At 39.1% G+C, this 21,295-nt stretch overlaps 1 protein-coding gene across 4 annotated transcripts in view; it reads left to right on the top strand.

Moving 5' to 3' along the window:
- The window catches only part of bmpr2b (bone morphogenetic protein receptor, type II b (serine/threonine kinase)), a 53,190-nt gene that overhangs the window by 21,857 nt on the left and 10,038 nt on the right, over positions 1–21,295 (top strand). For 2 of the 4 annotated variants that reach the window (XM_047814825.1, XM_047814824.1), the window contains exons 2-7: positions 1,366–1,548; positions 1,660–1,833; positions 18,548–18,655; positions 18,751–18,842; positions 18,924–19,154; positions 20,423–20,537. In XM_047814825.1, the coding sequence (XP_047670781.1) occupies positions 1,366–1,548; positions 1,660–1,833; positions 18,548–18,655; positions 18,751–18,842; positions 18,924–19,154; positions 20,423–20,537 (903 nt within the window). Of the gene's footprint in view, positions 1–1,365; positions 1,549–1,659; positions 1,834–18,544; positions 18,656–18,750; positions 18,843–18,923; positions 19,155–20,422; positions 20,538–21,295 lie in introns of all 4 variants that reach the window. The other 2 variants (XM_027164351.2, XM_027164350.2) reach the window with 1 other exon arrangement.

The following is a 21,295-nucleotide window of genomic DNA, read 5'->3' as shown; positions in this document are numbered from 1 at the left end:
GTCCAAAAATGAAATTGAAATTGAAACCACATGCATACTCCAAACTTTTATGATTTGTTGTGATATTACCTTCATGTGAGCAGCATTCTAGCGGGAAGAAGCTCTCAACCCCCTTTTTTTGTGAACAGTTCTGTGGCCTCTGTGAATTTCTCCTTGTGTAGATTAAAGCTCAGTCTGTATAATGAGCAGCCCTGTGGAGTAAGGCAAGCCCTTCACCATGCACTCGTGTGTTGGTGTGCATGTGTGTTGGTGGTGGCGGGTGGGGGGGTGGGGGTGGGGGTTGATGATAACGGTGATGCAGATGCAGTACCCTGGTTAGGAGGAGCTGGTGCAGCCATTTCAGACTTCACTCCTGTGGAGATACAGACAAAGCCCTCCCCTGGGTCCATGAATCTCTCTCTCTCTCTCGCTTGTGTGTCTGTCTGTCTGGGTGTTTCCCCTGCTCCATCTGGTTTCTCAGCATCTATAAAGTAGTGTTCTTCATAACGTGTGAGGAGTACAGGACGGACGCTCAAACAGCCCCACCTCCCTGCTCACTGTCTGAATGCTCCTGATATAATGGCACAGCTCTATGACTTCACCCAGGCTGGTAAACGACTGCCACTACAATTTTTTCCCCTCGCTAACTCTGGCTTGGATATTTGCATGATAGGGATAAAGAAAGGGTGGCATGGGAGGGGAGTAGCCTAGGGAGAGAAAAAAAGGCCAGAGAAAGTGTGTGGATAAATTTGCTTGGTACAGGTGGGGTGAGTGTAGGCCAGCTGCAGCAGAGATTGTTATCAGGAGGCAGACAGCTCCACATGGCTGTGTATGGAAATAAGGACAACCAGATTCACAGTGCCTTTATCACTAGGCACATTTTTTGGTCAGAATTAAACGCTGCCTGAAAGCCCCTTTTATTTCTTAGCAAACAATGAGGAGCATGTATGCTAATGTAGGCTTTTGCCCTAATCAAAGTCATAAGTGGTTTGAATTTTGAGAAACACAATCATTCTGAAGCACAAATCTATACATCATCTGGCTTGTAAACACTGCGTTAGGGAAATTGACACGTTTTCATACAGCTGTCCCTGCTCATTTTGAATTGTTAGCATTTGTTGAAAGCGGCTTATTATTTTTTTTCCTTGCTTATGGGGCTCAGCAGGTGCGGAGCAGGACACCGGTGCTCTCTTGTTTGGCTTCCATTGTAGGTGTTCAGACCACCAACAGACGTTTGCTTTTATATCCGATTAAGATTTTATACTGTTTTGCTAGATTTGGACTTTATTGCTTTCCTGCTTTAGCCTGATTGACCTTATTATAAAGAAGTGCTTCTAGTCAGCCTACAGGAAAACTGATCTGTGGCTCTTTTCTTCTTCTCTGCAGCTGCTCAGAGTGAGGAGAGGGAGTGTGCATTTACTGACCAGCACCAGCAGTTTGATGAGCAGAGTGTCGCTGGTGATTGGCTTGTGTCACGGGAGAACAATACCATCTTATGCAGCAAGAGCAGCCGCTGCTACGGTCTCTGGGAGAAAACCCATGACGGTGACATTCACCTGGTCAAACAAGGTCAATACACATGTTTTGTTTTTACTCATAACTGACAGTTATAGTAGCATATATGTGATCTGTGTGCCTTTCTGCTCAGACTTACTAACAGTCATCAACATTTGATCACAGGCTGCTGGACTTACATTGGCGACCAGCAAGATTGCCATGACGACCGTTGCGTGGTGACAAACACGCCATCACAGATCCAGAATGGCACGTATCGTTTCTGCTGCTGCAGCACAAACATGTGCAACGTGAACTTCACTGAAAACTGGGTGCCGAGTCCCACTAGTGCCACCATACGTAAGTTTCTTTTTCCAAACCATTTCACACTTCTTTACCGCACACAAGGCGTCACCAAAGTCACCATCTGATTTGAACAATCAATTAATTTGATCAACCATGAAGTGATAACATATTTATTAGCATTTGAACAGAACATTATTGTAGAGAGTAACAATATTCAAACTATTTTAATCATACATAAGTGCAATATTTGCATGCAAAGTCAGTCTGCTGCCTTGTAAGAATTGTAAAATCAAGAGTAAGATTTGTATTTGTAAATAAAAATATTTAGGGTGTCTTTCTGAGTGTTCATATGTTTTTGGGCATTAAGAAAACCTAAATGTGAAATAGTAGGATTAGATTTGAGTGTAGATGTATGTTTCTGTAAGAAAATAAAACCAACCCTGGTCAAGGATGACACTATTGCTCTCAACATTTGGCAGGAAGATATAACACCATCAATTCAGGCTTATAGCCAGGTAAAAAGATTAGGAAGGAAAGATTGACTGGTTTCACTCGGGAAATCCTCTCATGAATAAAAACATGCTGTCCAAACATCCTTCTGGTGTGTAATTCATCAAGTATACATTTTTCAATCAAATTACGTGGTCGAGAGGTTGATTTTCTGGTCTAAGCTCTTTCCGCATGCACAGAAATCAGAAATATCTTTTTTTTTTCCCTCTCTCTCTTTCTCTCTCTCTGGATGAACTACCAATTACACACTTGTCCATAAGAAGCTCTCACATCAGTGTTGACATTTTCTTCTTGGCTTTGTCACTGTTGCACTTTTGTCTATATAAAGCCCTCAGTTATGGTCTTTGAAATCCCATCAGATATAAATTAATTCTGAACAATAGTTTTGACCCAAATTTATTTTTCTGCCAATAACACAGTTTAGTCAAATCTATATTTATAAATTCTGGAAAAATTCTATAAAATATCACTTTAAATAATGAAAGTACATTGTTATATACAGCATTTAATTAAACATATAATTAATCATTACATTAATTAGCATTTTTCTGTGGAAAACGAATGAAAACTTTCAAATATTTTTAATTTGCTGTACACTGAAAACATTTGGGTTTGAATTCAGAAAATGAATACAAGCCAATTTTCAGCTTTTATTTCCCGATCTAGACAATTTAAACAACTTGGAGCACGTCACCTTTTCTTTGGATCCACCCATTTTTTTTAAGTGATGAGAAATATTGGAGCATGTAACTGATGGATGTTTCTCTTTGTCCTTTTTGAATGTTTGTTTAAACAGTTAACGAGACTGAATGTCTTCTTCCCCACTTGTAAAGACTGCATTTGTTGTTAAAAAGGATAGAATGTTGAAGAGAAAAGAGGAGAAAATTATTAGAACCAGTGCCAATGTAGAATGTCCTGAAACTTTCAGAAATATGCTCTTTCATTCAAATATGTCACATTGAGCAGGGAAAGTGCATTTGAATTTCTTTGTTGTTAAGTTGACTAATGGATGGATAGAGAACCACGCTGTAGTTTATACCTTGTACTCTGAGCTACTGTATCTACTCTGTGTGGCTGAGAGACTTCTCCATAGTAACAGCACTGGTATGTTCTGCAGCCACACCACGCAGCATCTTGCTCAGTCTGTTCTCACCTATTCAGTTCAGTCTTTCTTTCCAGCCCTGAACTTTGTGGCGCCTCGCCTCGGGACAAAACCCCATGCTTGTCTTCTCTCTGAGCACTCTCTACTGTCTCCATAAGTGCTGTCATATTTCTTTTTTTGCTCTCGCTCTCTTTCTGTTGCTCCTTTTCCCTCTTCGTCATTCCTTCCCCATGTGCCATGCTTTCTCTCTTCTCTTTCTTCTCTCTCTGTCTTGCACACATCCCCCCCCCCCCCCCTTTTGTCTTGTGCCTTTCAGAGCAGCTCTATAGAAGCAGTGGGCTTGTTGAAAGGATAGGACTGAATCACAGAACAAACATGGCAGAACAATGAGGTGAAAAATGGACGGAATAAAAAATCAATGGCCGTCCGGTTCTGCAGATGTGAATCATTTCACTTGGAGTCAGCTTTGACATGGCCAATAGTTGTGAACTCTTTTGATTTCTCTCTCCTTTGTTATATCCACTTAAACCACTTGCAACCATCAAGCTTTCTACTTTGCTTTTGACCTGTTGAATAACGAAAATAGTTTACTGAAGTGAATCAAGCAAACTTTGCTAATGAAACTATATTAGTCTCATTTATTAGTCTCATCGCATTTACTCCTTGAATAGTGTGTGTGTGTGTCACAGGCTTGAGGTTGCCTAAATTTTGGCCTTTAGCCAACTTTTGGGGCCTAGTGAAGGTGAGCCGTAGAGGATAACAGATTAATCAGGCGAAACAATTGACATTTTTGTGTCAAGTGGCAGATAATAGAACAAACCCTGATGATGATCATACTCTTAAGAATTTACCTCAATGCACAAAAGTAGCTTCAAGATTAAATGTATTAAAATATCTTGCTCTCTGATAGTAAAAACAGCAATTTTAGGCTGCTTGCAGAAGAGCATTTCGTAGTTTGTGTTGTCAACTCTGATTAATTTCATGTACAACAACAACGACTTTAGGCTTCTTACCAAACTGCATGCATGCACTCAGCTATTTATTGTACTAGAATGAGCTCTGGGGTACAACCCAAGTGGTCACAGCTCTGTAAATATGAGTAAATGCTTATGTGAATAAAGATTTTATTTTGAAATCTCACAGCACATTACATCACATGTGCATCAGTGAAGACTTCATCTACAACTGAGCCATATAGATGTGTGTACTATACTATAATATACAGTGCAGGGAGCAAAACCTTTACTCTCTCACATCTGGTTGTTTATGATGCATGTTTTATTACCCACATTTTTAAAGACCTAATCTGTGTGTGAGGTTTTTTTTTTCCTCCATCCTGTCAAAAATATTAAGCAAGCAGTAGCTAAAACTAGAGCTATAAAAAGTTTCACACTGAGGTCAGGCAGTCCCTGAATGACTCACTCTCCTCCAATAACAGTCTGAAATAAAAATAAATAAATAGAAATACAGAGAAACTGAAGAACACCACTTGTTAGCCACTAGCCAGCGATCATGTGTGTTCTAGATAAACAACTTTGTAAAAAATAACTGAGTAATGAGAGTTAACCATGTGACTGTTATCTGACAATCAGTCTAAGGACCAAACAGAGAACAAATACTGTAAATGTTCATCAAGGAAAAAAAAAACAGCTAACAACATTCAGTTCTCTTTAAGTGCATTCGGACCACCGGTTCACACGATGGAGTGCTGAATGGGAGTGAATGTTACAGCACTGTCAGGGTGGCTCAGAATAATCATATTAAAGAGTCTTTGTTCGCCCCAGTAAGTCTTATGCACTTTTTTTACACAGATATATTCATTTGTCATAGACTTTTATCCTTTGCTTTAAATATGTAAACTATTTGATTAAAAGGATGAACAAGCTAAATCACTTCAAAGATGGAAACCTAGTCTTTAAATCTATGTTTATTAATCGCTAGTCTAGTCGAGCTGTACATTTATACTAAGTCCGAGCTCAGCTCTTTGACTCCTTTGTTTTTCTGCTGCAGTTTGCGGGAGATCTGTTGTGCCAATGTGCTCTAAGAATGTCTCCTGTGAAGAGCCTGGGCAAAACAAGGCATGTTTCTAAAGATCATTGTTGAGAGGAGGTGATAAGTGTTATGGAAAAGGGTGAGGATGCACGTTGGATTTGGAGGAATACTTGAAATATTGGTGGCTGAATAATGAATATACCATCCTAAAGTTTTTCACTAATGTATCCGATCACACAAAATTTAACTACTTCGGAATAGGGCTGGGTGATAAAACGATAACGATATGTATCGCGATAGACACGTGATCGATATCAATAAAAAATGTGTTCAATAAAACGTTCAATATTTTTTTTCTTTTTTGTCGGAAGAAAACCGAGGTTGCGATGCAAGTTTGGTTCCATTAACAAAGGCACTCGCTCTATGGTAACTTAGCAGTGTAGGGAGTGACACACTAACAGCCAATCATGTAACAGTATCATGTTTTATTGCGCCATATCGTTGTCTCGTGCTGGTCTGCTGGATTCCTCTTCAGTAACCAGCGACTGATGAGCAGAAAATGAGCACCGCAGCAAGCGAGGAAATTGTAAATAAAAGAGGAAAATTCAGCTCACCAGTATGGCAGTTTTTTTTGGATATTGTAATTCTGACCGTAGTCAGACCAACGTTGTTTGCAAGTTATGCAAGACCGTTTCTCTATGTTTATATTTAACACTGCACTATTTTATTACAGTTTATTAAGCATTTCTTTCATTTTCTTACATTTTGTACCTTATGTTAAGATATAATTGTTAAGTGTTCATTGTGACTTTAGACTTGATTTTAGACTTTTAATTATTTGAGTTTTTCAAGGTTGTTGAAATTTCTGTCTTACTAACTGAGGGGATTATGATCAGAGGAAGGTTAAGTATAAAATAAAAATGTTTAAATGTAATATATTTTTCTCCTGGTCCTTATTTTAAATGGGTCATAAAAAATATCAATAATTATCGATATCGACCGATCTGAAAGACTGATATTGTGATACAGTTTTCAGCCATATCGTTCAGCCCTACTTCAGAATACAATTGGATAACATGGTGAAAAGAGGCAGCTGGTAGTTTAACTGTAGACCCTGTTCTTCTATTATTGCTCAATGGTTTTCTTTTATGCTCTTGTGGGTGAATGTGTTATTTACTCTGTACATATACTAGTCAGCAATCAAAATTCCAGCAGACTGAAAGGAGAAAGCGGGTGGTTTAATCGGGTCGTTAGGATTGATTTAGCCTAATTCATATCAGGGGGCAGAATTAAACTTGCATAAAAAATTAAAATTCTTATACACAGATGAGAGTAAAATGCTTATATTACATAATGTAAAATTGTAAAGTAAGAAATATATTGAGTGCAGAGGTGGCAAAAGTACACACATCCTTTACTCAAGTAGAAATACAGATACTCATTTTTTAAAAGACTCCAGTAAAAGTAGAAGTAGTGACTACACTCTTTTACTCAAGTTAAAGTAAAGAAGTATGGGCTCTGACATGTACTTAAGTAAAAAGTCGCCGTTACTACTACCTGTTTAGTGCCATGCTGGTAACTGGACGTCATGTTTTTGTGTGTGTATATATATATATATGTGTGTGTATATATATATATATGTATATATATATATATATATATATATATATATATATATATATATATATATATATATATATATATATATATATATATATATGAGATATACACACACACACACACACACACACACACACACACACACGTGTCTGTGTGTGTGTGTATATGTATATATAATTTTGGAGTGTGCTGATGGATATTTGTGTTCATCAGCCAGAAGAGTGTTATGAAAGGCAGGCACTGATGTAGGTGAGGTAGGGTGGAACCAGCGTTCACATTCATCCCAAAGGTGTTCAGTAGGGATGAGGTCAGAAAACAACCATATATAACAGGAAAGGTCAGGTGACCCAATACTTTTGGAAATATAATGTATACCAAGTGTATCACCAAGGCCATATCCCAAACTTTAGGGAGATTCCAGCTCTGTCCTGGAAAACAACTCAAAATTATTGTGATGTTTTACAAATGACAAAATTAATGTTAATTAAATTAAGCACTTCGTGTTTTTTGAGTTGATACCAGTGGCGGTTCTAGGATTTCATCTTTAGGGGTTTTAGCCCTCACTGAAAATTTAAAACAAGAAGAGTTTTATATTATATATTATATGACAACTCTGGTAATAAGAATAGTGACATTTCACTGCTTTTGGTTGCCGTCTTTGCGTCTTTCCGCCGATTAACGTTATAGATAAACGCCTCCAGCTCTGACTGCGCGTGCACGCTGCGCGTACCTGTGCTTTTCCGTTCAAATAAAGCAGACAGCTGAAGACGCACTTTTGAAATACTACAACACACGCATAAAGTAAAAAAAAAAATCGCTCTTGGATCAAAGTGATCTTTTTCTTTCCCATCGACGACATGTCCTGCATTTTAATGTCATTTTTATTGTTTATTTATGAAAGTAAAAATGATCCTTATAGTTTTAGGGTGGCTGAGATTACAGACAGGGGGCTGAAGCCACCCTAAAAAAGGGCTAGAACCGCCCCTGGTTGACACACTTTGCAACGCATTCGCCAGGAATCCTTTGTGACGCCGATTATTACAAACATCTCCCTCATATATGGCCATGTGTGTTCAGGAATGTCCTCGTTGTTAGTTATTTTAACATCGGTGACCCCCTCTGAATTAACATTAGCCATTCCTTTTGTAGGCGTGCTGCTCATTGTTAGCTCCGCTATCCTTAGTCTATGTCTGATAGCCAGTAAATAATACAGTACACCAGTCACATGGGGGAAAAGCCGCACATTGATAGGATGATAGGCTGGAAACAGCGCTCAATGAGAAGAAATAATACTAAAAGGAACGAGTCTGTTTTGAAAATGTAAGAAGTAAAAAGTACAGATATTTGTGTAAAAATGTAATGAGTAAAAGTAAAAAGTTGTCCGAAAAATAAATAGTGGAGTAAAGTACTGATACCAGAAAAATGTACTTAAGTACAGTAACGAAGTATTTTTACTCTGTTACTTCCCACCTCTGATTGAATGCAATGTGTTAAGTTCATTTCAGCAGTTTGTCAATCCTTCATAAATTAGCTTAAAAAGATAACTTGACAATTATTGAAAGAATTTTGCATTTACAAAACTTTGTGGATTAGATGGATATAGATTGAGACACACGACAATACTCTGAATCCACAATTTGAGAAGTATCCAGATACAGTATTCACAGACTTTATATTGACACAAGCAAAACATCAAATTTTAATATATGGACAAGATGTTGAACCGTGAAAATATTTCTACATTTTATTGTAAGAGAACTAGATCAGGATTTATAAAATAAGGTGTTATATATTGTAATCTTTTTCAGTGCCATAAATGAATTTCATGGCACCGTTTTTGAAACGATGTGTATAGATGTGTATAGACTGTCAGTAGCATGTGCTGTGGCCTATTTGTGTGTAATCTTTTCCAAGTTTACGTGGTTACCTCTGCTGCTGTGTGTACGAGGTAGAGCTTATGATGAATATTAAACGGTAACATCATGATACAAGATATGAGCTGCAAATTCGTCTTGCCAGAATTATATATAGCGATTTTCTGTCTCATGATGATTGTATTCTGAAGGTCAGTAAGCAAGCAGTCCAGCAGCAACTCAATAGTCAATTAAATTTAGTCTTTCTTCTTGGTTTGTGGCATTGTGTTGCTTTATAATTTACATGTCCTTTGTATTAATCAGTTTTTGTCATTTATGAATTACATAAATCTGCTTGGAAACAGGCTTTTTTGTTGTAGCCTTGTATAAACTTGTGTGTCTTTCTGAATCATTGATGTGTGTATGAGAGTGTGCATGTGTGCTAGCTGTCAGTGCAATAATGACTAGAATACCGATTGCTCATGTTTGGGCAGAGGTAGCTTAAAGAGGAGATCTTTACCTGCCCTCAACCCCTCTACTCACAGCTATCCTCTCATGCACTCTTACCCTCTCATACCAAGCACCTCAAGTTTACACAAAAAGATTGAGAAGTTTTTTGGATTTCCAGCCAGTTTTTGAACCACAATGCAGCTGGATGTCAAACTAAAGATATCATTGGTAAAAACAATAGAGATTTTTACCCATTGTTTTTTATTTTTAAGCGCAAAGAAATGGTGTCTAAAATGGAGCATTCAGTCTGTGGTTCAGAAAGGAATTCGTCTGCATGAATTTATGCCTATTACAGATTGTGTGATTGAGCATTAAGTAAAAATGCCTCTGAAATTGGGCCTGGCTATTGTAGTGCGCTTTTCTGCTTATCAGTCCAGAGCCAGATGTGGAGTCTAATGGCATTGCCCTTTGTGAAGGTTAGATGGTGGCTGAGATTTGGCTTATCTCCGAGTGTCCCACAGTCTCTAACTTGTCTCTTTTTATGTTCCTTCCGTGTTTGTATCCCGTGAACAGTCTCCCAGTGAGGTGTAAGCCTGCAGTGCTGTTTCTGATGATTAATGACCAAACTCCATGAAGATATCACCCTGCAGCCAGCAGAGCCAGGGAGAGCATGTCCATTTGTTTAGTTGCTCCCTCGTTAGTTAGTAATGTGCTTAATGCCAAGCCCACCCAACACTAGAAATAAAACTTAAACTATCACTTGCATGCAGCAAAAATAAATAAATAAATACAACTATTGGCTATTTGTTGGAGAATGTCTGTTGTGTGATACATGAAGAACATGAGTTGTATCTTCAGGTTTGCTATAAGGTGTGAGCATGAAATCCACAAGAAGCTGATTGATCAAACATGGATTGACCTTGGCGGATAATTTAATTGCAGGCCTGTAGCTGAAAATATGAGCTCCCTCCAGACACCGTCTTCACCATTCGGTTTTCCCTCAGCCTCAAGTCTTCCTCATGTCTCCTCTCTGATGGAGCCAGAAATATACACTTACAAAGTCGACCACTTTCGCAAAGGCCTTTCCGTCAGATTTATGATCTTCCTTTCCCCCTCTTCCCTTCGATCAATTTTCCAATTATAAAGCTTAGAACGGGATGGATGTCCCATCCTTTCTGAAATGTAAAGCATATGTATATGTATGACATGTATGAGGAAGTAGTTTGGGGTTATGACACACACATCCCTGTCAGCCTGTTTAGATGTGTGGGCGGCCTTCAGGCAGCAGAATGTCTGCCTTTTTTATGCGATGAATTGTAGGCTGCCTGACTGTCTTGCAGGACTCCTGTGCTACTTTATATGTACTTTTATAATGTGCAAGTCATTTTAATGAGAAAAGTAGACATGGCTATGTGCTGATAAAATCAGGGCTGAGTATTTCAGTCAAAGCCTTTGTGTTTATTATGTTTGTACAGCGGTTTTAACAATAGAAATAGTCTACTGATTTGGATGCTTGATGACGAGACCTTCGATGGAAAATGGACTTCCTGGGTGACAATTGGGATTATAAATCATTAGAATTTTTCTTTCTATAATGCAAAATCAAACTGTATGTGTCTTTTAAAAAGAGGTTCAGGTTTCAAGTCTGTAATATCCAGTTAAGATTATTAGTGAAAGACTGTTACATCCTAAGCGATACAAACACTCTTTTCTCCCTGCTGTTATTAGACTTTACAATCTAAGCTGCTCCCAGTTAACCAGTCACCATAATACACACTGTTTCACTGCAATAATAAACAATTAACAAATCATTTTAAACATGTGCAATAACATAAATTTTGAAAAATGTGCAATATGTCTTCAGTGAAACCACTACTCTTTTTATACATTTTTTATTTTTTGTATATACTGTATATTATATTATGTCTTTATTCTTTTTTATATATTTTTTGCTGCTGTAACAGAAAAATTTCCTCATTGTGGGACGAATAAAGGAATTTCTTATATACCAAAGAAAAATTGGAACTTGGTATAAAGCATTTTTTGGAACTGCAGGCAAACCACTTTCTACTTTGCTTAAATTATTGTGCATACTCTTATGTTGTATTATAAGCTGAAGATTCGTACCTCTCACACTCACACACTGCTTAGCTTGAGATCTAGCATAAAACAAATTGGATGGCGTATTTGCTGTTGTCCTTAGCAGAATCAGTCTAGCTGTGACTCTGATTCATGAATATGTCAGCAGGCTCTCCGCTGGGGTCAAACTGGTCAAGTGGCTCAGTGTCACATGGGTCATGGTCACAGACACTCATCCTGCAGTGTGAAATCTGAACTCACACATCCAGCCTGTCTGCCTGCCTATAGATGTCTAGACACTCAGCAGAGGCAGGCCTTTGATTCAGAAGGACTTTTCTTATTGTGTTGAGTGCTGAACAGGTTGAGAGTAAATGGAGCATGCAGTTTCCTTGTAGGTTGATTTTTACTTGCTTTTGTTATTCTTTTAGTATTCTCACCTTAATCTGGATTCAGAGCTATGACATTTAAATGCAGAGCACTTTGCCTCGGTTTTTGTTTCACTCCATTTCAATCCACCGTATGCTTTCTTTTACTTATCTCTAGTCAATCACTTTACTCAGCTTTCACATTCTCAACCCAAACCTTAACTCTCACTTACTAACCTGCTGTCCTCTTTTTTCTGTTTGTCTCTGTTGTTTGTTGAGCCCAAATCTGTTCAGGTTAATGTTATCTGACTCTGTTATAAGAATTCAAATATACATTTGTCATATCTCCAGCATCTCATCGCGATGGAGGTCACAGAGGGCACAGACAGCCGAACTGAAATAGCAAGATAATCAAGATGAAGATAACAAAAAAAAATGCAATGAGTTTGTGATGAGTGTTTGTTATGAGTACTGGAACAGTAGCCTCCTGAGAGTGCATGAACATGGCGGGTTATCTTTTGAGGAAACGCTTCTTTGCCAGAATTGCTGCAGGGCTTCTAAACGGAAGTTCTTCGATATGAGACGTCTGACTCTGTGTTTAAATATCTACAGTGACAGACATAATCACCGTAAAAGGGAAAGACTGCGGGTCAATAAACTAGAGAGGAAAGATTTGGTGTCATCACTTGCTCTGAAACTGCTGATAGCCCTGCTGAATCTAATTCATTACAACTGTAACTGGTGCAACAAGCAGAACATTTTTTTTGTTAAAAATAAATACTCATTTTATAGTGATGCATGCATGGAGGTAGTACTGCTGTTTAATTCTCAAGGTGGTTTTCATCTACTGGATAATTTAGGATTTTGTGCTACTTGTACGTTTTCATGATTCTGCGCTGTGGAAATATAGTTTATTCCATGGTTGCAGTAGAAGGATTGAATCCATTAAAATTATTAATATGCTTGTAATAGCACTGTCTGAGTTGTAAGGCAAACAAGCACATTGTTGCCTCAGAGCAACTGGGCCCATTATGTTTGTTTGCCAAACAAGACAACTGAAGGAAATCACTACAGAACGTTGATTGTTAGGTTGGAGGTTTGTGAATGACATTACTGGCTGACTGGGTTTGACTATAATTTGATGTGGTCTATGTGGCTGTTATAGAATTTCATTTTAAGCATTGTTAAAAAGCACATTTACTGCTACAGAGAATCCTGAGGAATGTTGCAGTAAAGATCACAGCACATCGCTGGTTTATTTGCATTATTACACCAACCATTGAAGAGACAGACAACGACGTGTTCAACTAACATCTGTTCTGTCTCTCAATTGTAAGAGGTTATTTTGGTTACAGACCAAAGCTAGGCGATTCATTGTTAGATTTTGGAGGAAAGATTCCTCCAACAAAAGTGTCAATGGTAGTAATCAACAGCGATGTGATTGCACTAGTCAAATGACATTCTGGCTTCAAAACAACACTGGATTAAAATTAGACTCAAAGTGTACATTGTACGTTGGATTTATTGTACTGAAAGCAGGACCTCTTTCCTATTTTCTTTCTCTGCCTCACATGCAATTACACATATCTTAAGGGAATTATTTGTAAAATGATTTGTGTCAAATTAATGTGTCACTTTTCTGGGTCGAACGCTGTCATGTTGTTTGCGTTGTGTATGCCTCCCTTGCTACAGCTTCAGCCATTTAGATGACTATGCTGCTATCCTGACTGCCAAGGCAAGAGAATGATATTACTGGAGTCGCTTACCATTTCACCTATGCTTTTAAGAGAGGGCAGAAGAGGCAGTTTATGATTAATAACTCGAAGGATAAATTGCTTATATGAAATTAGAACATCTGCATCAAGAATAAGGCCCTGTCTCGCATATTAAATGTGAAACAGAGAGAATTACATATGGGCAATACGATGAAAGGACAGAGAGAAAGTTCCAGACATATTTTTGTAACTTAATACATATTAAATACCCTTTTAGGCCGATGCGACTCTCAACCTTTCCTATTGCGTTCCAACCAACAGACTCAACTGCAGATATGATTATTTTGCAATTCTGTAATGTATTTACATTATGTAAGCAGTGTTAACCTAAATTTTGGGGTGTGGTAGCCCAGTGGTTGTGGTAGCCCAGTGGTTGTGGTAGCTCAGAGCGAATGTGGTAGCCTAGTGGTTAAGGTGTTGGACTACCAATCGGAAGGTTGTGAGTTCGATTCCTACGTCCACCAAGCTGCCACTGCTGGGCCCCTGAGCAAGGCCCTTAACCCTCAATTGCTCAGTTGTATTTAAAAAAAAAAGAGAGAGAGAGATAAAATATAAGTCGCTCTGGATAAGGGCGTCTGCTAAATGATTTAAATGTAAATATTATTAACTTCTAGAATCAGATAATGAAGCCCATAATTTACAGCTGTGTGGTTATCGTTCACATCTGTAGTCGTCTGTGTATAAGCAGGATGTAGAGACTGCTAGCTGATATGGTGAATGTTAATTAACAGAGATAGAAAGTCATGCAACGTTGGTTGAAACTAAATGTGCCCATAGATATGACTGTTATTATATTATTGTTACCAACATGGATGGGGTGAGGACACCGTGCACCTACAGATAAACATGTTGACATCTTTCACATTTAATTATGTTGTTTATTAAGTATAAACTAAAACGTTAGTGATGTAGCACACAACAATACATTGCATATTTCTGTTGGCAAACTCCTTTGTACAAGGGTATAAGGTGCTTTTTCTGAGGCAGTTTGTAAAAGCAGGGTTTCGATAAAACCCAAAGCATCGTTTTGATGAAGAGGAGTATGATTGACAGTACTGCAGCTGGGTGTGGGTTGCTATGCAGTTTGGGAGTGGGAGTACGATCTATAAGTAGGGTTGGTAGCCTAGGGAAACTGCTACTGCTGTCATCCCTCTGTTGCCACAGACAGGAGAGCAGAGGAAGCCACATTAGGCAAGGCAAGGGAAAGGACGTAACATAATAATGCCATATTGATACAGGCTTGTTGTGAATCTGTTATAACTACCAATCTGCCTGTTCTCTGTGTATAGGGTCGATATTAGTGTATGATCGATATTTGGTCTTGACTGGATAGGGTGCATTCATTATGAAGAGTGAACATAATTTGTGTCTACAGAAACCTGATGTAAACAGTAGATCAGGAATAAGGAGAAGAAAATAACAGATACTTAAATTGAACTAACAACAACTACAGGTGCTTTAGCGTTGTCTGTTTTTTGCTTTTTTTGGGGGGGGGACACATCAGCTGATAAAACTCACATCACATATTATAGTTAAAATAATAAGTAAATTTAAAGTAAAAACTAGTTTGCTATTTTGATGAACATTATATTTTTAAGACATTTTATTTACTTACTTACTTACTGAAATTAGACAAAACTCTTGATTTCTCCATGGAAATGACCATTAAAAACAAATGTTTTATAGTGTATTTGTTTCCAAAATAACAAAGACAATATGTCCACTAAGTTTGATTAGGATATTTAATTGAAATAATGAGTTGAAACGAGAAATGGCAAAAATGAAACGTCCAAAATTATTAGCCCCCTGGTCGTTAATAGTCAATAGTGTACCCTTTCTGAGCCACAACTGACAACAACCTCTTAGAGTAGTTCTTTACTAGGTTTGCACAGGTCTCCTGAGTGATTTTAGCCCATTCTTTCATTGCAAATTGCTTCAGCTGGTCCAAATTGCATGGTTTCTGAGCATGGACATTCACTTTGAGCACTCGCCAGATTCTCAATAGGATTGAGGTCTGGTCTCTGTGCGGACAACTCCAGGACCCTTGGTTTTGGTATCCTTCAGGAACTGTTGGACCAATTACGATGTATGCTTTGGATCATTGTCTTGTTGAAAGGCCCAGCGACGACATAAGGTTAGACTACGAGCAGATTTCTGCATATTATCCCTCAAAATGTCAACATAATTTTCATTTTTGATGATGCCATGCACCGGAACAAGGCTCCCTGTGCCTGAAGCTGCAAAACAGCCCCACAGCATGATGCTCCCACCACCAAGTTTAACTGTGGGAACTGTGTTCTTAGGGTTGAAGGCCTCACCCTTTCTTCGCCAAACATAAGCTACATCCATGTGCCCAAACAGTTCCAGTTTAGTCTCATCAGACCAAAGCACAGACTCCCAAAACTCATCTTTACCTTTCATATGTTCACGGGCAAACCTCAGTCTGGCTGTGATGTGCCGCTTTTTGAGTAAAGGGGTTCTTCTGGGACGATGGCCCTGAAGCCCACCATGATGAAGAGCCCTCACAACTGTATTCCTTGAAACATCAACTCCAGAAGAGGCCAGGTCAGCAACAATCATCTTGGCAGATGTCTGGGGCATGTTGCTGACATCTCTGACTATTTTCCTCTCCAGAGTTCTTGAAATCTTGTGCTTATGACCACACCCAGGTTTGTTTCTTACAGAATTTGTCTCCTTGTACTTGGCAATGATGCAACGTACAGCGGTTTTAGACACTGTGAAACACTTGGAAATGGCAGTATAGCCTTCCCCGTTATCATGAGCCTCCATTAGCTTCTTTCTGAGCTCAAGACTGATTTCCTTTGTCTTCCTGTGTTTGGCATGGTGAGTAAAAGTAGTCTTGCCCAATAATGTGATCAAGTGCCCTGCTCCTTGGAGTCCTTTTATTCTGATTGAATGCCCAGGTGTTGTTAGGAAGCCAATTAACTGCAGAGGTGTATTTTGAAAGCTGATTGATTAATTAAGGTGTGTTTTGAAAGCGAAAATTCACATGGGGCTAATATTTTTGACCACCCCATTTTCACTATATTTGATATAAAGCAAGCCTAAAAATTTATTTTATATTCCAAAATGTACCAAACGCTACTAAATAGCACTGGTGAATGTTTGATTATATCAAGTTTTATCAATGCTGCAAACATTGGAACGATCTTTAGGAAAATGTTCCAAAATTCCACCAATGGTGATCGTCTGACTTGATACAGCTCATGACCCCGTCTGTCATGGCTGCATTTTACAAATCATTGGTCTGCTCTATTTCTAGCTCTAGCCTCACGTTCCTGTACAGTACATATGTACCAAGGTAAACTGAGCACGGGTACTTATTTATGGGGGAAAAATCACTTGGCAATGACAACAAAAAATGGATCATCGATTTGTTATTGTACCATCCCTGCCACATGGCATTGGGTGTTGTTGAGGGGTAATTAAGGCTAGAGGGTAACATGACAAGTGTTTATTAGAATCATTCGGGCATTCTGCCATTGAACATCAGTCACCAGCTCTGTCGTGTTAGCCCACTCTGCATCAGATCACTTCACACTTCTGTCATTAGACCAGTAGCCCATAGGTCTGACTCACAGCTCTGTGTGAAGGCAACAGTGTAATGGAGGGAAAGAGAGAGGGAGTGAAAGAGCGGGGATTTGGAGCAGTGATCGAGAAAGGCATGCGAGATGAGAGGGGCAGCGAGGACTGATAGAGTGCGCTTAAGTAAGCAGAGAGGAGGAAGCCAGCATAGAGCCCATAATGGATGGAGTGATGAAGAGAGAAGTGCAGGAAGTGGAAGCAGGGAGTGAATGCATAGGCGGGACATGAGGAAAGGCGGGCAGACATTTGGCCTCCAGACAAAACATTGCTGGCTCCAGGACATGTAAACAGTACGTGCGCACCAGCCTGTGCATGTTTTTGTATGATTGTGTACAAAGTTTATAGAGACTCTTTTACATTACATTGACAGCATTTTGGTTAGAATATGATCAACCTAATACCCTGTTAGAGAAAGGTTAGCACAATGGGTTGGTACCACAACAAAAACTGCATCGTCTTTTGTTGTTGCTAATTTTTTGTTTGTTTGTTTCAGAAAAAGCAAAGAAGACTTTTTCAGTTAAATTTAAAGTCTTTCGTGTTTGAAGGCAGCTGGTATTTGGACACCTGAGCGAAATTCGTTCTTACACTCTAAGTGCCAGCACATAAAGACCTGAAGCATGTCTTTCTTGTAACTTGAGAGATGGTGATTTGAGTTAAGCCGTGTTAGACGCAGAAAGGAATGAGTTGTAAACTGCAGTTTGTTCTTTGGGGTAGGTGTGGGATCCATTTTGGGCTTTTTAGGCAGACATGTTTTATATTTGATGTGGGCAGTTACAGGAGGCCAGTGAACAAGTGATGTATGAGAATTGGGGAGATCCATTTTGGGAACATTTGCAGTAAATGAGTGGCACTAAAGGAATGAACAAGCATTTAAATGGCCAGATAGTCCTAATGTAAAAGGGAAGTCATGCATTACCGATCTTATATAGACTTAAGCATACAATGTTAACATTTGTGTGTGGATAGAACGTAACTTAATGTACATTTCTACTTCCTTTTTCATCTCACTTTGTTGTATCATGAAGATTTTGAAAAGGTGTTGTGACCTTTTTAGTGGTTTATAGCAAGCAGTAGGGCTGTGGGATGTAAGTTTGATGATTTGATTTCAGCTCCATGTGGTAGTGAGAGGCAGGATGTCTTGGATGTCATCTGTTATATGCTCGTTCATTTTTCTCCCTTGCTTTATCAAACTAAACCTCTAAAAACAAAAGAAATATAAGAATTAGAATTCTCTTGATCTGTAGTGTCATTGAAGGAAGGAAATTATATATTGTGAAAAACTTAACAGCTTGTCATAGTTCCATGTGCTGTTTTGAATATTAACACCATTCTACTCTCAGGTCTGTAGCTAAATTAGAAAAAAAAAAACATTCTCAGATAATGACCATACTTGTCCTCTCTCTGTCCCCTCAGTAGACCCACGGCCACTGCACCGTGAAGATGCCATTTTCATCACCCTTGCATCTGTCTCCGTCGTAGCTGTACTCGTCGTGGCGGTCTTCTTTGGCTACCGCATGCTGACAGGTGAGATGGATTACCACTTCAAGACAGTGGACTTAATGATATTGATATTGTAATTTGACCTGTGTGTGTGTCTGTCTGTGTGTATGGCTTTTCAGGAGACCGTAAACAAGGTCTGCACAACATGGACATGATGGAGGCAGCAACATCTGAGCCCTCTGTTGATTTAGACAGTCTGAAGCTGCTGGAGGTAAGCATCTTGAATTAATTCCCAACCTTCTCTCTGTACTATACAGTTTATTTAAACTCTTTCTTTGGTGATCTGTCGCAGCTGATCGGTCGCGGCCGCTACGGCTCGGTTTACAAAGGCTCTCTGGATGAGCGTCCAGTTGCGGTAAAAGTCTTCAGCTATGCAAATCGTCAGAACTTTGTCAACGAGAGAGCCATTTACCGAATCCCCCTGTTAGAACACGACAACATAGCACGCTTGATCGTAGGAGACGAACGTCTGACGTCGGACAGCCGTATGGAGTACCTGCTGGTGATGGAATATTACCCACATGTGAGTACTGATCCATTAACCACTGCAACTACTCACACAGCTCTGACTGGATTGTGTAAGATAGTATAGAATTTCCTTTGCTTACCTTCAGCTGACCTTATCTCTTTGCTTTCATTTTAACCACCTCTTAATATTTTTGGCCATGATAAGAGGGGAGTCGAATGTCCTGCCGGTAACGCAACTATCTGGGTCGGTATTTATATAGATGATTCAGATGTTAGAGCAGGCAGGCAGTAGGAGAAGGTTGTGCAATGTATCAGCTTTTTGTGCACTCTCTCTCTCTTTCTCTCTCTCTCTCTCTCTCTCTCTCTCTGTCATGTCTTTGTTTTGAGTTAATGATAGCTCACTGCATCTGAATACAGAATTGTTTCTCCTTTATTTATCTTTCTTTTTAGACAACCCACCACTGTCACCTGTGCTGTTGATCAAACAGTTTCACTACCCACCCCTTAGACAAGTTGGATTTAGGTCGTGTGTATGCTCAGACAACAGTCGAGTGTTTCCTGACTCCTCTGATCTAGACAGCAGCACATTCTTGCACAGTGTAACATGTTACGACAGGCACACCTGTCTTACATGTGTTTCTGGGTGTGACGCAGGAATGAATGTCTCTACTGTTGTGTCTGAACAGACAGACATTACGTTGTTCTCACTGTGTCTTGTTTGGTCTTGTTTCACTCCACTGCTAATTATTTACCTTGGGTGGAATAACATTAGTGGCTTTAAACTTGCACGGAGTACTTAAAGGCAAATGTTTGCATTTCCTCTCAGAAAAAAACAGCTCTTAGACTGATTAAGAGGACTCTAAAGACTTCTTACAGGGTAGAAAGTGTGCCAATGTGGTAAGATGGTGGAGCCAGTGGTTTTGTGTTCTGTGCACTTGCACTCCTGGTTGATAAACATTAGCATGCTAATTACTGTAGCAATTAAAAAAATATGTATTGATTTTAATAAGTTGACCTTTCAAAATAGATTTGATCAATATTTAGCATATTGTGGTAAGGACCTAAGACTAATTTTTGCAGGAATATTTGTTCCTGACTAAATTCACTGCATTAAATTGTTTGTCACAGCTCAATTAGTTTGGAGGTATGTATAGAAATATCTTACGTATTAGCATTAGCATGATATTAAGTTCTATACCATGATGCCTATTAGGACCTTTGTATCTTAAAATGTTGATGACGTGTGTGTGTGTGTGTGTGTGTGTGTGTGTGTGTGTGTGTGTGTGTGTGTGTGCATGTGTGTGCATGTGTGTGCTCTTATAGGGCTCCCTGTGTCGGTACCTGAGTCTGCATACCCTAGACTGGGTGAGCTGTTGCCGTCTCGCCCATTCGGTCACCAGAGGACTGGCCTACCTACACACCGAGCTGTTAAGAGGAGGTTAGGGTCTCCTTCAACTTATGTACACATATGTACATCATTTTAATAAAACACGTAATAGTTTCTTACATTATGGTAAATAAGAAGGTTGCAAAAGCTGATTAAATTTTGTAAGACTTCAGATAAGAATAGTGTCTTTGCTCTTGTTTCATGAAAGCATGCGGCACAAATATGTTGCATGCGACTGTTTGGTAAAGAATCAAAAGATTTGATTTATGATTTATTTAACTACAACAGCTCCTTAGTTTCCTCTCAAATAACTTGAGTAACTTTGTGCCCGGATTTGTTTTGTTTGCATCTATGTGGCCATTTCATATATGTGGCCATGTAGGCTCTCTGTAATCTTTAGAGAGATTTGGACAGAGTGAGCAGGGCATATAGTGGAATCCACCCTGTATTTTTTTGTGGTTGTTGCATGCTTCTAACCACACTGGATTGAAAAAGCAATGCAAATCCGCCTATGGGCTGGCTGTTTTGAAGCCACCTCAGGGACGATCTGATTTGCACATCTAGGTCAAAGTTTTGTTTTGGGTCTTTTTTCTTTCGAAATGGGATTCAGGCATTGGATCTTTTTTTCCCCATGACGTGCCATTTTATTTGAAAGAACAGTGGACTTCTTGTCAAGTCCCCGGTAGTAGCACATACCACGAAGTAGGGAAACTTGCATTCAGACATGTATTACGTGTCAGCTGTGCTGCTTATTAGGACTAAGGAAATAAAAGAAAGTGTCTTCAAAATGTTAACAGCTTTGCAGTCAC

Source organism: Tachysurus fulvidraco, chromosome 6 (assembly GCF_022655615.1).
Source record: "Tachysurus fulvidraco isolate hzauxx_2018 chromosome 6, HZAU_PFXX_2.0, whole genome shotgun sequence".
Lineage (NCBI taxonomy): Eukaryota > Metazoa > Chordata > Actinopteri > Siluriformes > Bagridae > Tachysurus > Tachysurus fulvidraco.
This window is presented reverse-complemented; position numbering and strand designations above follow the sequence as displayed.